Source organism: Rhinatrema bivittatum, chromosome 5 (assembly GCF_901001135.1).
Source record: "Rhinatrema bivittatum chromosome 5, aRhiBiv1.1, whole genome shotgun sequence".
Lineage (NCBI taxonomy): Eukaryota > Metazoa > Chordata > Amphibia > Gymnophiona > Rhinatrematidae > Rhinatrema > Rhinatrema bivittatum.
The window spans coordinates 16,618,770-16,637,971 of record NC_042619.1 but is presented as its reverse complement, the minus strand read 5'-3'; the positions used below and the strand labels follow the sequence as shown (position 1 = coordinate 16,637,971).

Genomic DNA, 19,202 nt, shown 5'->3' with positions numbered 1-19,202 from the left:
TTTGCTAACCTTAAGGCCAGTCTCCAAAGTATCCCACTCCTTGATCACCAACTGTTTTAACTAACTTATGAAAAGGGAAGATCTTGGCTGGACCATGTAAGCCAGCCAGATCCACTGCCTCCTGGTCAGACTCCTCCTGCAGAACCATTATCTCTAACTCTGCCAGGACATGCAGGATCAGGGGTCCCAGTTCCTCCTTTTGAAACAGGCAAACCACCTTGGAATCTTCCCCTTCCATCGTTTGGATCGTCCCAGAGTCCTTGTCTGGATCCTGTGCATTCCGGGAAGGATCAGTGTCGGGAGGGCCATCCCCAGACAGCAACCCACGATCGGACTCCTTGGAGGAACCATCATCAGTGGCCCCTGGCGCAGCTGGACCAAGGGCTCTCTGAATTCTTATGGCCCTCGAGGCCCCAGAAAACGTGGACCTCTTCATGGGCGGAGCTTCTGACATCCTCCGCTTGGGAGAGTACCGTCCCGTGGCGCATTGGGCCAACAAAGCTTCATGCATCAAAAGACTGAAGTGCGGTGAGAAAGGAGCGGAACCATGAGAAACTTGCTCCGGAAGATCTTGATCCTCCCCCGACTGCCCCCCACCGGGCATCCTTGGGGCTCAAAACCGCTGGAGAAAGTGTTGGCGGGAGATCCCCTTCCCCCTGCTGCTGCTTCCAAAGCAGCCATGAAAGTTTTCAATATGGCCGCCGTTCCCGCGCTCAGCGAGAACGGATCCTCTGCCTCCTCCATTGCAGCCACCGCCCTACCAGGCCCGCACTGCCTTGAAGACACCGTCTCAGTCCCCCCATGATGTACTCTCCCCACCAGAGAAGCATCGGGAACTGCGGCCAACCCTAGAGAGATGCTATCTACTCTCTCTAAATGAGGTGCATCGGCAACCGTGCGGCACACGCCCGGCGAGGAGAAGGCACTGGAAGAGCCACTAAACGGATGCCCTTTGCTTGGCTTACCTTACTCTGCCACCGCTGACAGGTAGACAAAAAGAAAAACCTTCTCCTGTCTTTTTTTTTTTTTTTTTACTTTATGAAAGAGACAGAAATAATTTGTTAACTTCCCTGTCTGAAGGGTGGCAGAGGCTTCTCCCAATCATCCTGGAGGTGAGAGAACTAGACCACCAGCTTTCAGCTCCAGCATGATTCAGCGAGCAATCAAGGGTCCCCAACCCCTGCTCGTCCACCTCTACAACCAGAAGGGATGGTCCCACCAAGACCTGCCTACCTCCTGGAAGGAAATTCTCCTCTGTTTGGGTTTGTTTGGGTCCTTGCCAGGTTCTTGTGGCCTGGTTTTGGCCTCTGTTGGAAACAGGATGCTGGGCTTGATGGACCCTTGGTCTGACCCAGCATGGCAATTTCTTATGTTCTTATGTTCTCTTTTTCTTCCTTTCCCAACTATCCTCTATTTTTTTTAGTCAGGTACAGAACTGCAGGTTTTTCACCTCCTCCATCTGCTGGAGACAGAGAAATACCTAGGGACTGCAGGTGGCACACCAGGTTTTGTGGCAGGGTCTACGAAACTTTCTCTGTCTCCATCTGCTGGCAGGGAGGCAAAACCCAGGAGTCTGGACTGATCTGGTTTGGGAAAAAAAATTCTATTCAGAAACTAAATACTTATTAGAATTTTTAAAATGATGATTTTGGGGGATAGTCTGTGATTGTTTGTGCTAATTGACTTGTGTGCATTTTTTAAATTTTTGGTTAGCATTGCTGCTTTCAGGATTCAGGATTTATCGTACCTCGTAACAGATCTGTAAAGGTACCACACTGTATCACAACCTCTCCCCTGTCCTACAAACCAAACCTGCTTAATAATAGTCTTAAGTTGACCTCTGCTGCCATCTAGGGCTCAGCTGCAGGGGCTGTAAAAAAAAAAAAAAAATATATATATATATATAAGTTACCCAGTGTTAAAGTTACCCTGGGTAAAACTTAAGTATAGCACTTTTCCCAGCCAGACTGAACAGGGATGCAAACCAGCAAGCAAAATCCACTGCTATTTCGCTGGGTGCAAGCAGAAAATAAGACATGATTGCCTGCCACTAGTGACTTCGTTAGCAAGCAAAAAGACTCCCCCTTCTCCCTGCTGGCATTAAAACACAAATACTTCAGTTCGGAGTTCACTAAGGAAGACCCGGGGAGAAGAACCGCGTTAGTTAATAAAAGACTGTGGATAAGAACATAAGAACATGCCATGCTGGGTCAGACCGAGGGTCCATCAAGCCCAGCATCCTGTTTCCAACAGTGGCCAATTCAGGCCACAAGAACCTGGCAAGTACCCAAACACTAAGAAGATCCCATGCTACTGATGCAATTAATAGCAGTGGCTAATCCCTAAGTAAACTTGATTAATAGCAGGTAATGGACTTCTCTTCCAAGAAATTATCCAAACCTTTTTTAAACACAGTTATACTAACTGCACTAACCACATCCTCTGGCAACCAATTCCAGAGTTTAATTGTGCGTTGAGTAAAAAAGAACTTTCTCCGATTAGTTTTAAATGTGCTACATGCTAACTTCATGCAGTGCCCCCTAGTCTTTCTATTATCCAAAAGATAGGGATGGAGTAGACGAAAATCTGTTTACAGAAGAGAATGTATGGAAAGAGCTAGGAAAACTGAAAGTGGACAAGGCCATGAGACTGGATGAGGTACATCCCAGGATACTGAGGGAGCTCAGAGATGTGCTGGTGGGTCCGCTGAAGGATCTGTTCAATAGATCCTTGGAAATGGGAAGCCATAAGATTGGAGAAGAGCGGTGGTGGTCCCGCTTCACAAGAGTGGGAGCAGAGAGGAGGCTGGAAACTACAGGCCGGTTAGCCTCACCCCAGTGTTGGGAAAATTAATGAAGAATCTGCTGAAGGAAAGGATAGTGAACTATCTACAATCCGGTGGGCTGCTCGATCAGAGGCAGCAGGGATTCACCAGAGGAAGGTCCTGTCAGACAAATCTGATAGATTTTTTTGGTTGGGTGACTAGAGAATTGGATCAGGGAAGAATGCTTGATGTGATTTACTTAGATTTTAGTAAAGCTTTTGATATGGTCCCACATAGGAGACTCGTGAACTTGGGAGTGGGAGCCAAGGTAGTGCGTGGATTGCAAACTGGATGACTGACAGGAGACAGCGGGGGATGGTAAATGGAACCTACTCTGAAGAAAGAACGGTGTTAAGTGGAGTGCCACAGGGATCGGTGTTGGGACCAGTTTTGTTCAATGTCTTTGTGAGCGACTTCACGGAAGGGATAGAAGTTCAAGTTTGTCTATTTGCGGATGTACTAAGATCTGCAATAGAGTGGACATGTCGGAAGGAGTAGAGAGAACGAAAAGTGATTTAAGAATACTTGAAGAGTGGTCGAAGACTTGGCAGCTGGGATTCAATGCCAAGAAGTGCAGAGTCCATGCATCTGGGGTGCGGCAAACCAAAAGAGCTGAATGTGAGGGGGGTGGAAGACTAATGCGCACGGTCTGGGAGAGGGACCTTGGTGTGGTAGTGTCTGATGATCGGAAGGTGGCAAAGCAATGTGACAAGGCGATAGCTAAAGCCAGAAGATTGCTGAGCTGCACAGAGAGAGGAATGACCAGAGAGAAAAAGGAGGTGGTGATGCCTTTGCACAAGGCCTTGGTGAGGCCTCACCTGGAGTACTGCGTTCAATACTGGTGCCCGTATCTCAAAAAGAATAAAGACAGGATGGAGGCATCCAGAGAAGAGCGAATAAAATGGTGAGGGATCAGCATTGGAAGACTTATGAGGAGAGGCTGAAGGATCTGAATATGTTGTAAACCGTTATGATGGTGAATAACTTAATGACGGTATATAAAAACTCTTAAATAAATAAATAAATAAATAAATGTACAGCCTGGAGGAGAGGAGGTGCAGGGGAGATAAGATGCAGACCTTCAGATATCTGATGCACAGGAGTCGAACTTTTTCCGCTGGAAAGAAACCAATAGTTCAATAGAACTAGGGGTCACGAAGTGAAATTCCAGGGAGGAAGACTCAGAATTAACATCAAGAAATATTTCTATATGTAGAGGGTGCTGGATGCCTGGAACGCCCTTCCAGAGGAGGTGGTGAAGACGAAAACTGTGAAGGATTTCAAAGGGGCGTGGGATAAACACTGTGGATCCCTAAAGGCTAGAGGTGGAATGAAGAAAAGAGTGCATGGGGGTAACTTGGGGTAACTTGCTGGTGTGGCAGTTACTACCCTTAACTAATAAGTCTTCATACTGTTAATAAAACTCCATCATTGCTCTCTGCTTCAACAGCTGTGAGTAAAGGTGGATTCAGGCAGCAACCAACAAGGGGCCCAACTTTTACGGTTTGGGGAATAAATAAACATGGGGGTAACTTGCTGAGGTGGCTTTTACTACCCTTAATCACTAAGCCTGATACCTTTGGATGCAGCTCCATCATTGCTCTTTGCTTTCACAGTAAGGGCTGAGGGAAGTTGGATTCAAACAGCAACCGAGGGTCCTGACTTTTATGGTCTGGGAAACTGATAAGCGTGGGGGTGACCTGCACAGTGCAGCAGACACTGGCATAAGCTTGCTGGGCAGAGTGGGTGGATCATTGGGTCCTCTTCTGCCGTCATTTCTCTGTTTCTATGTAAAGCAATCCTGGAAATGGAAAGGAGGCCTGGCCCACCCGTACGGTCCTGCTGCTGCCGCGCTCCCCCACAGCTCCCTTTCGACCGGTCCGTAAGATCACCAAGAGCAGGCCCCTGGCTGACGTTACAGGCCCGTGCCCGGGCTCCTTTCCCTCATTGCACGCCTGAGCTTACGTGACGGGATTTGGAAGAAGCGACCCGCCCTCTGTCCACTTACGGAGGGGCTGAACTCGACGCTGGTGATGCTGCCGCCGCACCCATCCAAGGTCTGGACCCTCTGCAGCCTTCCTGTACCCAAACCGACAGAAAAACACAATGCAGAGAGAGAGATTAACTTTCCTTTCCCAGGCGCACGCGTCGCCTCAACCCCCCGGACACCTCACCCCCCCCGACCCTGCTGTATCAGGCACCCCCCCTATCCCAATGCAGAGAGAGAGGGCAATTAAAAGGAAAGCAGGACCAGCTGAATGGAACCCCCATTCACCCCAAATCTTTCTCTGACCGCTTCTGTGCGTGGTCGGAGCCGGGGGGATGTGCCAAACCCCCCAAGCCTTGATGGTTGTACAAGCAGATAAGTCAGCAAGCACATGAAGGCAATTCTTGTCACGGCTTGAGAAAGGACATTCAGAGCACACAGGGGGGGGGCGACACCACAAATGCCCCCCCCCCAACAGTGGCCACTCACCTAGTCACCCAAATACAAGCGCCCCTTTTATTCACCTCTGGGGCAGCCCTCATGGCCAGATTACAGGTTCTCCGGCTTCAGGCGGCAGCTTCCATCATAATCAGTGGGGTGGGGTTTGGGGGCATTAACTCTCCTAACTCCCCCTCCCTTTTATTCCCCCCCACCCCCCAAACAGTGGCAGAAATGTTCCAGGTCAGTCCTCTCTCATTCAGCACAAGTAGAAGGCCCTCACTTTTTGGGACTGTCCAGGAGTTTGTTTTGTTTTTTTTTTTGCAGTGTCCTGCACCATCCGTAAAGGTCTCTCCGCAGCCTTCGGTCTCTGCCACTTCTCGGCAAGCAAAGACGAATCTCAACGAGGGGGCAGTTTGCAGGAGCCACTTCCGACCCGGCTGCCACCGTTTACTGTGTTACCACGTAAGGTCAGAGCCACGAGCCAATGGCCGTTCCCTTCTTGATCTTTGGGGGTGAAACTGAGAACCTGGACAGCGTGTGCCGGGTGGAGGGAGTCTAACATCCGTCCACCCCAGCCCCACTGGGGGAAACGCTGATGTTGCGACCATGGAGTCTTAAACCATTTTCAGCTTTCCGAGTCTCATATTAACCCTTCTGTAAATGGTGTCATATCTGCCCCACTATCATATGTACCCCTGCCAAGTATCGGGTACATACTTGGCAGGGGTACATAATCCTTCCTGATCCTGGTTTTCTCTCGCCACTCTCCACACAAATCCTCTTTTTCTCCTCCAAGTCTTATAATCCCCACCTCTTCCCTTCCTTCTTTTAGATTTTCATGTATGTTTGCATTTTACTGATGTGTTATTTTCATTTACTGATTTATAGCTTACACTTATAAATTGTCCAACCTCAATAAAGCTCCAGGCAATGGACAATAAAATAATGCAAGCACAGGAGCATTAAAAATAAATAATAAATATAAAAAAAAACCCCAAACAACAAATTCAAAAAAATGCAATCAAAGGAAAAAAACCCACATCCCACGCATAACAAATCTAGCCAACAAAGTGGCGTCTTAGTCCCTAATCATACAAAATAATGCAAAAATTACAAACCCACCAACTCCTAAGAAAAAGCTTGACTAAATGTGATTACCGCATTGTTTACTTTGTTGTAAAAATGCTCTGGGGTCAAAATTTGGTGCAGCTGAAGCCTGGAGTAGGCCAAAAGTACAGAACAAGGAAAAGCTCCTACTTCCCCTGAACCCCAAACCAAACCTGCACTGCCACACCTTAAGTATGATGCAAGCTGCTTTTATACCAGCAGGGGGGGGCTAGCCATTCCGGCAACCTTCCCGCTCCTACTCAACTCCGACTCCTAGCTCAAATGGGGTTTAGGAACCAGGGTCGTTTAGTGGTGGTCACCTTTGTTTGAGGAAGGTGCTCTACGAGCATACGGTAACGTATTACAGCATATCTGGAAAAAAAAACAAACTTGGTGGCCTCTCCTGCCTCAGCAGTTCTTCTCCCCTCTGCTTTCACCTTTGCTGTCCTGACTCCTTTTCCTTCCTTCTCGCACCCTTTTCCTAGATATGTTTCCCTGTCTTCCCCTTTCTGAAACTGCGTTGCTTCTATAGCAATGCTCAGATCCAGCCCGGTGCCGTTCCCGCCCTTGAGAATTCGGTTACCGGTTGCCTGAGGAGAAGACCTGGAAGGGAACTGCGGGAATTTCCCTGCTTCTGCGGAGGGGAACGCTTGGGGTGAAATCTGGCAAATCTACATCTCCTACAGACAAGCACCACCAAATGGGTGCCTAAATCTCCTGCCAGCCAACACTGCCCCCCCCCTTCACCGCAAGCCTGCATTAAGGGGCCTCTGCACTAAAACCCCTGGGCTGGAACAGCTCTTACTGGGCGACGCACTCCTGGCTAAAACGCTGCCTCTGTGGCGTGCACACTGACCCCAGAAGTGCGGCATGCGAAGGACGCGTCCTGGAATTCCCAAAGCGAGAGCAACTGCTTGATATGGGGGATTTCAGCCCTCCCCCCACTCCAGTCCGTCACCAACACACCCTGATCACCCTCTTCTCCCTGACCCAGGTGCGTGGCGTGATAACACGATGAAACGGCGCTAGATACAGTGGTGCCAGTAACAGGGCTGTCATGTCCTTCCTGCAGACGACCACAGGGACGCCCTGGAAGAATGAGGCCGCATTCCTGAGGATTGCGACCCTGCCATGTCTGCCTTGTGGAGAATGGGAAGTCAAAGTACTGGGGGGGGGGGGGGGGAATCAGTGTCCAGACTGGATCAGGGTGCGTTGAAGGTGCCGATTTGGATTGGGGTATACAGAGGCAAGGGAAGGGAAGGGTGCGTGAACGCGATCAGAGTGTGTTGGTGCAGCACCTGGGTCTGGAATGAGGATGGCTGGGGGGTGCCTAGTCTGGCGCAGGGTGTGTTCGGGGTGCGGAGGGGAGTGCTGGACTGGATCAGGACAGGGGTGGAAGAATGTGTGACTGGATCACAGGTGGGAGGGGGATGAGGGCCTGGCCTCCCCACAGTGCTAAGAGAGTTCAGCTCTGCAGGCGCACCAGCATTTGACATCCGCTCCGGAGCAAGTGGTAGAGAGCCTCACACTAATTTACACAAGGATTAGTGCGTAGCTTAACAATGAGCATTTGCTTGCTAGCACCCTGATTTGCATGCCATTTTGGTCATTTGCATGCACGTGCCTGCTAATTTTAGCACGCACATGCTAATGCAATGTGGCTGGATTTAGCGTGAACACTGATAGTTTAACACATGGGCCCCTAAACCTCTATCCAGCAACTCCGCCTGCACTGGAGGCCTGTACTTTGCACCTGTGTAAACAAGCAGGATCAGAGCCCCTCTCCGCCCCATATTCCATATCCCCTTTGACATTTTTTTTTCTGCCTCCTCTCCATCTATCTATCCTATCCCTTCCAGCCTGGTATGGCCGTATCCCAGTCGTGACACCCTCCAAGACCACATCAGTAACCAAATTTCCCTCTGCAATTTGGTTTATCCAGGTTGTAATGGTCTGCCAGATCTGGCCTGTAAATCCTCATACCCTCAGCTCCCCGGGATTCTCACCTCTGTGCGTTTCGCCGCTTCACCCCCCATGAGCATTTTCAAAGGCTCTGGCGGAGCTCGTGCGTGCGTAAAATCGGTGTAAAGACATGCAAGTGGCCTCCGTGCACAGCAAGTTAAATTTTAAAGAAGGGCGGGAGCACGCGCACACAACCGCTGGTGCGCAAAAAAAGAATGCGTGGAAAGAGAGGGCATTTCAGGGACACTCCAGGGCGGGGGCTTGGAAAGGACACGCATATTTATATAAAAAGAGTACGCGTGTAATCGTCATCAAACCTGCGCGCATGTTTTCACGTCTGCTAAACAGGTCACAGATAATAAATCTCACTTCTCTTTGGTCTGACGTTTTTAGGTGTGGGGGGCATTGGGAGCAGGTGGTGAAGAGTGTGGGTGAACCGGTGAAGATCTGGGTCAGCTAGAGGAGGTCTCCTTGAATTGGTGCTTGGAGATCCACCCATGCATCAGCCAACTTTATAAAATCCCTGCCTCCGCGCATATGGCACGTGTGACAATTATTTTTAACTCATAAAACATACACGCGTGTATAAACGATGCGGATTCCTGCATTAAAAAATGTGCATGCACCAAAGCACACGTGTACTGTTGGGGCAATGATACAGGGCATTTTATAAGCACCCATTGTAAGGTTCATAAAAACACTTTTACCTCCATGTGTGTGTGCACGAGCTGAGTTGTGTGCGCTATTTTATACATTTTATACATATATAACAAGAAGGCAAACAAAGAAAACCAAGCGCTGTGTTAGGTTAGAAGGAAGGAAGAGCATCTGACTGTACCTCCCACAACGTCCCAAAGTTTAATAACTCGGTCGGCTCCTCCTGTGGCCACGAGCTTGGAATCGGGACTGAACTTCACCCCGTTCACCTCAGAGTCGTGAGCCTCCTGAAAGAAGTAATCACGCACACCAAATTAAAACTTCGCTTTTCCTTTAAATACCGCAATTCCAAACAGTCAGGGCATTTACTGCCAAGAAATGTGGCACATGACGGGAAACCATGGAGGCCAGCGGGTCCAAGCCGAGTCCTCTGGGCGACAAGAGGTTACCATTGAAGGAAAATGACCCGCCATGTTAGGTGAGCAAAGGGTAGAGGGAGGCAGCGAGAGAAAAGAAGGGACAAAAGGCTGGAGGGAAGGAAACCAGGAGGTGCGGAAGGGATGAGGAGGAAAGAGTGAAGAAGGGAGTGATGGGACACAGAGAAAGTCTGGAAAAGATGAGAGATACGGGAGGAGGTACACAGAGGAGGGAGGAACATGGGACAAGAGAGAGACAGGAATGGAGAAGGAAGCAGGACAGGAACAATGGTTCACCCATTCTTGAAAAGCATTGACGTTTTAGCTTACCAGGACAAAGATGGCTTTGGCTGGTATGGAGGAAGCTATGCAGACAGGTACCCTGGGGTAGACGTCCTCCCTCGGGCTGCACATAGAATTCACTCGTCTTTTCCTAAAACTTACAGAAAGAGCTCGTGATCAGTCTCTCAGGCCAGCGTTTCCAAGCCATCCATAATGAATATGCACGAGATAGCTTTGCACACCCTGGAGACCCGACTGCCTAGGTGTACTTCCATCAGAAGGTTGGGAAACATCGTCGTAGGCAGTCATTAGAAAGCATTAGATAGGTGACGGGCACCCATACATACCACCCCCCCCTCCCACAATAAGATTGTTAAGAATGGAGAAGCTTTCCCTAGTCAAGAGGACAGCGTTTCATCATTCAAGTCGGACAAAGATTTGATAGTTCCCATCCAAGCATGTCTTTTTTGAGGTGACCCGTTTTGTCATTTTTACCGGTACCGAAGATTTCCGGCCTTCTGGTCCCATGGTCACGGAAGTCTGCATAAAACCCGGGGACATTATGGGGGAGATTTTCAGCACTGCGCCGCCCAACAGAAGTTTTACACACAGAATGGCATGCGCACGCAAAACCCATCTAATGTTCAAATACAAGGTACGCGCAACATGTTGGCCTTGCATGCTAAACCTACGGATGCAACTTCACCCATGCAAAACAGGATACAAAACTTTGTGTGGAAGTGACATGATTACACACCTAAGTGAAAATTAATTTCTCAGTGTACAAATCCTTAATACGTCGCAAAACACCTCCAGGAAGGTCACCGTTTTTGGAGGCAGATAAATTTGTGTGTGCAATGGTCTTGAGCACATATTTTCAGGTTGCTGAAAATGATAGACAATTTAACGCGCACTATAAATGAAAAGGCACCCAGAGTAGCTGCACAGATTGCAGAGCCTACTACAGGTGAGGTAATTTTTCTCTGGAAGCCTAGTTAGTCTAAGAGAGAGAATCTGCACTGTGATAGAAGCTGTGGGAGAATGAGTGGTGAAAGATGATGCTGTCTCAGGAGCTTGTGGCTAGGGATTCAGAATGAGCTGTTAGCCTGCAAGAGCCTTTCCCCAACCGAAAATCCCTCCAAGCAATAAACTGTCCCAGCCTTCTGTGGGTCAACAGAAAGGGGAGAACACAAAGAGAGAGAAAGGGCAGAACAGGAACAAAAAGGTTCAAACATTCAAAAAGCAGCCAAGAACAGCCAATCAGAACAAAACTTATAAGAAATCTAAACGTATAAGAAAATCTAAGCTAAGCAATATTACAAGATGACACAGGGTGGCAGTGTAATGAGAAACACATACACACACTGTAGAGACAGAACAGTGCAATGTCGGCAGATCACTAGTATCTCTGAAATTAAGAAGAAATCCATAACCCAAGGAGGTAGAGTACTCAGTAGATTTAATGCCTTACAAAACTAAAGCGGTATGCAACGTAGCTTATGTGTGGCAAACGTAAAACACTGGTCAATACATCTCAACAGGAAAAACTTTAAGTGCAGAAGCAGGCCAGTGAGCCTGACTTCAGTGCCAGGAAACATAGTGGAAAGTGTTCTAAACATCGAAATCACAGAACATATAGAAAGACATGGTTTAATGGAACAAAGTCAGCATGGCTTTACCCAGGGCAAGTCTTGCCTCACAAATCTGCTTCACTCTTTTTTAAAGGGGGTCTCGCCAGAAAAGTGACATTCTCGTTCCTCCTCGTGTGCCGCCAGCGTGGCCAAGGTTAGCCTGCTGCAGACTTAATGAGGGAAGGTCAGTGCGAAAGAATGAAAAGCAGCCAAAATCGCCTTTTAAAAAAAAAAAAAAAAGAAAGGGGACAGGTGGGATTTACCAATGGGCCAAATTTGGCAGGCTTTTACCCACTTTATCCAAATTTTTCCCATTTAATTCTATAATAGGAAAATATTTTCACTAATTATTCCACAGAAATTAAAAAAAAAACAAAAAAACTACAAACCCCCCTCCTAGTTTAAGCATGTCGCTGCCTTCTCTCAGTTGAAGATCTCCCTCTTCCTCCCTGCCTACGGGCGGGCGCCGATCTCTGCCACCGTGCGCTAGGCCAGGGCCATACTGTGTTTTATTGCGTCTCCTTGGGCGGTACGACATCTAAGGATGTGTGGGTATGAAAGACGTCATACAAAAAAAAACCCTCCATTTTTTGGGCCTGGCAGCTTTCACCTGCTCCCTTGGGGCTTGCTTCCAGCAGACTGGGAGCCAGGGCTGGGATCCACTGGTTCACAACTACTTGGGGACTTTTACACCTATTTAATATCCCCCTCCCAACTTACACTTAGTCACAGTCCCTGCAGTGATGGGGGGGCCACCCACCGGGACTCCTTTTAGGACCCTGCAATCACAGGACTTGAATTTGGCCGTTAGGTGTTGCCTGGGGAGCAGAAGGGCCGAGCCGGGGGTTGGACCCGCATTCCTCCGCAAGGCAGCGCTGCCGCTGACCTACTAAGGCCAGCCCTTGGACCAGCTTCCCTCTCCACCCCCTCCCCAGTAACAAACTGAACTTACTCAAAAATCTCCTTAAAGGTCTCCACAAACTTCGAGGAGCTCAGCATGGTGGCCGACGCAGACCTGAAATTAAAAAAAAATAATTAGATAAAAGATGGAAGTTAAGATAAACAGATGAAAACAAGCAAGAAAAAGCAGCGTGTGGCTGGGCAAGCCGGTGCTGACCAGAGCTGCCACCTCACCCAGGTCAGCTTGTACAGGTTCATCCAGTCCTGGACTCTGTCCTGGCACCCTCAAAGCGGTCGTGTCGAGCAAGCTAACACCATCAATGCGATATCAATGCTGCCCATCTAAACCTCTTGTAAACTCAGCACTGGCACGTAGGTATGCTACTCATCTCTGCGGCTGTATATTGCCCCTGTTCGCGTATTTACGGTATTTTATTTCTGGTTATTCACAGATTGGTTCTTGTTAGTCCCTCCCTTATCGGCAAACCATGCCCATATGTTGGGGGACTTTACTCAGTAAGACGACCATTGAATAAACTTGTTTGAATAAACCCCGGTCAGCATGTGAGTGTTTAAAATATTGTACTGTTCTCGCACATCCTTCCTATATGTACTGTGTTCTGACGAGTGAAACCTTTACTCCACGCTCCCGTCTTATCATACGAGGGTTGCCATCTGAATCAACTCAACCCAGAGAGACCGACGTAGGCCTGGTTCTGCCCCACTGCAAGCATGGACATGTAATTCTGCTCTTCTTAGGGCATCTCCGCACGTGTAACCATCGTTTCAGGGTGGGTTACCCTGAACCGTCTCAAGGCTCTTTTCGTCTCTGGTCTGACACTGGACCGCAGGTAAAAACACTCATTACGAAAGATGACCAATCTACGGCAGCCCGAAATAACTCCAAACTGATCTGACCTTCTCTGCACTTATTTAGATGCTGCTTTTCACAGGAGCAGATGCCGTTCTTATATTCCATACTGTGCGGTGGCCTTAAAATTCGCGACTCCAACAGAAAAATCCCTTGGGATTTCTGACTACATCGCCAGTTATCTTCTGACATAAAGCACAAGGAATTTTTAAGTTTGTTGCGTATTCCAGGCCTCCTTGAGATTCAGAAGGCTTCCAAAACTGCTAAGTGAACTTTTTGCAAGTTTATATTATTTTAGAGTCAAGCACCGGGTGTTGCATAACCTTTGCCTCTCCCCACCCCACTGCATTTCCCCACTAATATAATTTTCGTACCATTTTGTAGGCCATTCAGTTTGCAATTTAACATTACCTTATATATTACTCAAATTTATTATTTATGGCCGGAAACCTATGAGAGCGGAAACCAGCATCAGATTGACCGTTTTAAGTCTATTGCATTTCGTGAGGCGCGTGACGCTGCAGCAACCTTTATGATGAAAAAAACGGACTGCCGAAAAGTCAGGTCAAAGCGAAAGCCGGGTTCAGAGGACACGGGGCAAGACTGCCGACAAGTGTTTTACAGCATTTGGTGACGGTCGACTGCTAAAATTGTCTCTATAAAGCCAAAATATTATTGAAAATTCCAGCCACAAGGAGTAAAAAAAAAGCTGTTACTAGGTGGCACGAACGGTTTTGGATGAGAGGAGGAAAAACAGTTGATAGAGGAACAGTTTGTCCACTGGGATCCAGGGGTTTCGTGTTATTTTGAAGCCATGGAAAACTGAAACCCATATCCAAGACAGGTTCTGGCTGGAGAATTGGTTACAAAATTGGGATGAAGAGGATTTCCTTCATTTAGTGCCTTCCGCCAAATTTTTATTTGGTCAATTCGAAAAACAAAATTTTCAAAAAATGATTGAGTTTGGTCAAAAACTTTGAATGAAATTAATGATGAGGAACATTAATCGCCAAATTGTCAGAAACTCTGCTGCTTACATTGGTCTTTTTGTCATGTTCACAGCGAAAATATGCGGGGGGGAATCTTGGGATGGTGCCTATTTTCAGAATATGATTTTAGCAGAAAATGTCATCCCATTTTTGAATGATCTGGAACGAGTTTTGGTTGTAGGCAAAGCCACTTTTGTCCATAAGGTGGCGCCATGCATGTGAGCCAATGCCACGCAACAGCTGCTTAAAGAGAATGGCATTGATTTTTGGGGTTACGACATTTGGCCAGGGAACTCTCCAGACTTGAACGCTGCGAAAAACATAAGTGCCATCGTTAAGGATGAGGTAGAGAGTTTAATGTTGAAGAAAAGTGGTCAGGTACTTTATTCCACCAAAACATTTGGAAATGGACTTACTAAATTTGGAAAAGGATACAGATTTCAAAATCTGTTGTGCCCCATACCCTGCTCATTTTAAAGCTATTTTGCAAGCTAATGGTAGGCACACCGACTATTAATTATATGATAATTCCATTCTGAATGCTGATTAAAATGATCTATTATTTCCCATCAGATGTCTGGTTGCTGCTGTAATGGGGGAGGCAAAGGATGACTTTTTTCTAAGTCAGCTGTGTTGTTTTATTTACATAGGTTTGCCTTTGCATAAGCTGCTTTGCATGTATTAAGCAATCTTATGCATGCAAATGCTTACAAAGCAGCTTATTTCTCTAAGGGGAGGAAATCTTTTTTTCTATCGCATGATAAACAGCATTTAACTTGCGATACCGCCTTATTGCGGCTTAGTGAACCTGAGCATGGGGCCTTTCCTCAGATATGAACTATGGGAGGTTAGAGGGGCAATTTTTATTTGCCTGCTTAAGTAGAAGGTCTGGGGATACCTTTGAACCCACAAGACCTTATAGCTCTCACTGGCTTTGAAAATAACCTGCAAAGTCCATTGGGTACCAAAGCACCCATGAAACTTCCACCTGCTTTATCTGTGGAGCAGGAACGTGCAGGAAAATATGAATGTGCGTTTTCCTTGCCCTACTCATCCCTGCCCCCGGGGATGGCTTATTTTATTTCCTACTTAGTGAAATTAAGGTAAATTTGCCTGCCTTGGGGAGTGCAATTGTCATTCTCATGGACCAAGCCAGGTAACTACTGAGTCGTCACTTTTCAAAAAATGCTCAGCGCTTCGCTTAGGTGTTCACTTTTTCATCCTAAAATTCCCCTAAATTTAGGTCTGCAATTCACTCGCCTAGATTTACCTGCCTAGCACCGAAAATCAGCACTAGGTATCCAGCTTTATTGCCCCATCCGAACTCCGTCCCAGCAGTCACTCAGTTGTAGGTGCTTACATACAGGCAAATCAGTTTTATTTTATTTTATTTATTTATTTGCTTTTATATTCCGACATTCGTTGGCGTACATCATATCGGTTCACATGACAACAATTGGAATAGTATGACAAGGGTCGTACTATTTTACATTTAACATTTAAAGTCATTTTCATAAGTGATTGCTTATATATTATACCTTTGCAAATAATATATATATATAATATAGCTCCTTTTAACACTACGTAGTCAGGAGTCTTTATTTCCTTTGGGGAATTTGAGTTGCTCCTGTTGTGGTTTTCCACCCCCTCTCACTAATTACCACACCACTTGGCTCCACCTAAGTTAGACAGCTGCTTATTCTAGACCATCTTTCTTCCTTTCGGCATTGATATGTGCTAGCGGACAATGGTGAAATTCCATTACAGTAGTTATTGACAGGACACAAAGGGTTTTTAATTTGATCCAATTGTTTAGGGAAGCCATTCAGAGTTTAGGCTCAACAGATGTGTTCCAGACCATCAGGGACAACCTGAGTCAGCCCTGGTTTTTCATCCAGTCAGTCTATGAACTTGGGAGTCTATACTCAAAGGCAGGAAGCTGGATAACTCATTTGGCTAAAATTTAGCTGCATAATAGAGATGTTCCAGGGTGGAGTTAAGTTAACCAAATAAACTATCTGGCTAACTCCGCTATTCATACTTGGCTGGATAAATTCTTTGGCTAACCCTGGACTTGCTATAGAGCCGTTGAAGTTAGCCAAATAAACTTATTCGGCTATTCGTGGAGGGATATTCAGTGGTGCAGCCGCACCACTGAATGGGTATATTCCACGAGGGCAAGGGATCAGAATCAGGACTGGCTCTATCAGACCCCAAAGACTTGGGGTCATCTGGTCAGCTATGTGAAGTGCACAATAGTAAAGTCCTTGGGTGCACAAATAGACAATTCGGATGGCGAAGTCTCGAGTACGCTCGGCTAACAACGCACACACGTGAGCAGGAGTCTAGGGGAACGCAGGTCTTCCTTACCTGAAGGCCCTATTTATCTTCCTCTCGCTGTCTTGGGGTTCAGGAATATCCAGGCTCAGAGCCTTGGGGTCCATTGCTGTCAGGTCTTCACGCTCCCTGAAGGGGGTAAATGAAAAAAAACAAACCAGCATCAACTGAGTGTGTATCAAATGCTCCCCTCTATCATCACCCAATGCCCTCCTGCTTTGGAGTCTCATAAGTCTGGAACATTGCCGAACTTTGACCTTCTACCCCACAGACACAACACAAAGCTTGAGAAACTTGTGGATAATTTTTAGACTGTCCACTTTTGGACAGTCGGGGGGGGGGGGGAGTATCCATGGATACTCCCCCCCCCCCCCCCGACAGACTTTGCTCCAAGTTACACAGAGAGAAATTTGCTGCCGATTTCATTATGGAACCCAGCCCATAATTTTAGGCGGGTGGGGGTGGGGGGGTGATTTTCCGACAGACGATCTGCACGTGTGAACGGCTTTGAAAACTCTCCTCCCCATTTATAAACCAGAACACGATCCAGGATATTTTCCTCACTAGCAACTGGTTTCAGAGGAAAGCGGTGAGGCAGGAGGTGGAGGAAGCAGTCCTGAATTCCCTACCCTGCTCCCACAGATGGAAGGGCTCCAAACATAACTTGGAGCGGCATCTGATGCTTGATGTCTGTCCAAGGAGCCGGTGGGTTTCAGCCTAGATCAACATGGCCAGGTGTCCATGAGATCAAGAAGCTGGATCTTCAGTTGATTGAGAGGATGAGGAGTGAAAGATAACAGAACAAGCTTCTCCTACTTGAGAACATCTTTCCCGATAATACTTGGGGCATGCTGTCCCAGCAGTGAGTGTGCATGAGAGGAACCCTTGCACTGTGGCTGCCCCCATGGTGTCCCCCAATCAACGAATGCGCGAAGGGCTTTGGTTTCAGAAGTATTAAATTTACGTAGGGTGGAGAACGCATCAACCTGGCTGTTCGCCCAAGCATACAGCTGAAGAAGCCTCTCTCAACCTTTATTAACTCTATCACATACCCACCTTCTCCCGATTCCCCCCCCCCCCCCCCGACACGCTACCTCCCCTGTTATGATAACACCTGCCTGAGATAACTCTCAAGCCGAATTCAGCAACCTTTAGTTAAATTCCATTTGTTAATTTACTTTTGTCTCGTTACCATTTTGGTACTCTCTAGTTGTATTATTTTGACTCTTTCCTATCTTCCAATGCCCAAGTTTATTCCCCTTGTTTAATGTAACTTTTTACCTTCTATATATTGTTAATTGGTTTTTCCCTAGTTTCATTGTAAACCAGTACGATAAGACCTTGTCTTGAGCATCGGTATATTAAAAGAATTTAAATAAATAAATAAAATCTCATTTACTAACCTCTGCTCTAACCTTCAAAAAAGAAATAAAAACTTGGATGCTCACCAAAGCCTACCAAAACACCCAAAGACCCTATGCTACAACTTCCCTCCCTACCGGCCCATATAAACATGCCGAACCAGTCCAAAGCATGTAATTTAAACCGTATAATTGAACAACCAAACTATTTTTTAACGACTAAGATAACTTTGTTAACAAGCACATGAATTTTTGAACACTCTGTTAAACATCGAAACTTTGTAAACCGTTGTGATGGCGAAACTGAACGACGGTATATAAAACTCAATAAATAAATAAATAAGATGAGCGAGCAGAGCAGCAAAGCACTGAAGTCGACTGGGGGCCTATTGCTTTGACACTTCTGCCTCTTCCCACACCTCAATGTTTACCACTGGGAAACTGCAAAAAAACGGCCACTGCCTCAGGAGTCAAGCTATTAACGCATGTTTAAGTGAGGGTAATGAGGCCACCAGAGTCCTCCTGCCAAGAAGAAGTGACAAACAGAACAGACGCTCTCCTAAGGACGGGAATCCCATCAAGCGAGCCAAAAAGTGCCTTTGCTCTACAGGGCTCGTTATTTCACACCTTCGGTTTATTAGAAAGTATCAGAAGCCCAATTACAGGAGGAAGAACTCTTTTGCCATGATTGGAAGTGGAGAAATGAACTAAGACAGCAGACAAAAGCTCACCAGGCATATCCAGCCTGCCCAATTTACCACTCCCATTGCAACAATGCAGATCCCGCATGACCCCAGACTCTCGCTTCACTTCCTCACAATTAAGATTCCCTCTGTGCTTGATCCAGGCTTTCTGCAATTCTGTTCCTGTTTTATTTCTCTATCTCCTCCCCCTTGCATCCACTACTCTTTCTTGGAAGAAATATTTTCTGATATTACTCATGAGTCTAATCCTCTTTCTGTCTCTTGTTCTAGAACTTTCTTTCCTCTGAAAAAAAAACCCCAAAACCCACTGGCTTCTGCAGACTGCTAAGGTTGCTCTCCAGACCAAAAGTCCAGCATAGTGACACAAGTTGGATCCAAACACTATAAAATTATACAGATTTTGTTAAAAAATTTTTTTAAAAAATCAGACATCGAATACACAGCATGAACCAACACAGTTCCTTGGTGCTGGAGTAATTTGTGGCACTCTTGCAAGGCTGGCTATGGCCAGGAACCTGAGAAGAATCACGTGACGCTCATTACTTAACAGGATAACTGTCAATGGGATCCTGCTAGGTAACTAAAAAGTTACCTGCAGTATTGTACATGGCCACAACGTAATTCAGCTTGGGCTTACATACAATACACTGACACCTAACGAGCTAGGACCTGAATGGACATTGGAGACAAAGCAACACATAATGATCTAATTACAGCCTTTATCTAAGAAAGG

The 19,202-nt window shown here is 46.7% G+C and overlaps 1 protein-coding gene across 2 annotated transcripts in view; it reads right to left on the bottom strand.

Moving 5' to 3' along the window:
* The window catches only part of ATG16L2 (autophagy related 16 like 2), a 79,888-nt gene that overhangs the window by 34,564 nt on the left and 26,122 nt on the right, over positions 1-19,202 (bottom strand). For both annotated transcript variants that reach the window (XM_029602061.1, XM_029602062.1), the window contains exons 7-11: positions 16,438-16,533; positions 12,260-12,322; positions 9,725-9,833; positions 9,160-9,265; positions 4,833-4,903 (exon numbers count right to left, since the gene is read on the bottom strand). In XM_029602061.1, the coding sequence (XP_029457921.1) occupies positions 4,833-4,903; positions 9,160-9,265; positions 9,725-9,833; positions 12,260-12,322; positions 16,438-16,533 (445 nt within the window). The remainder of the gene's footprint in view (positions 1-4,832; positions 4,904-9,159; positions 9,266-9,724; positions 9,834-12,259; positions 12,323-16,437; positions 16,534-19,202) is intronic.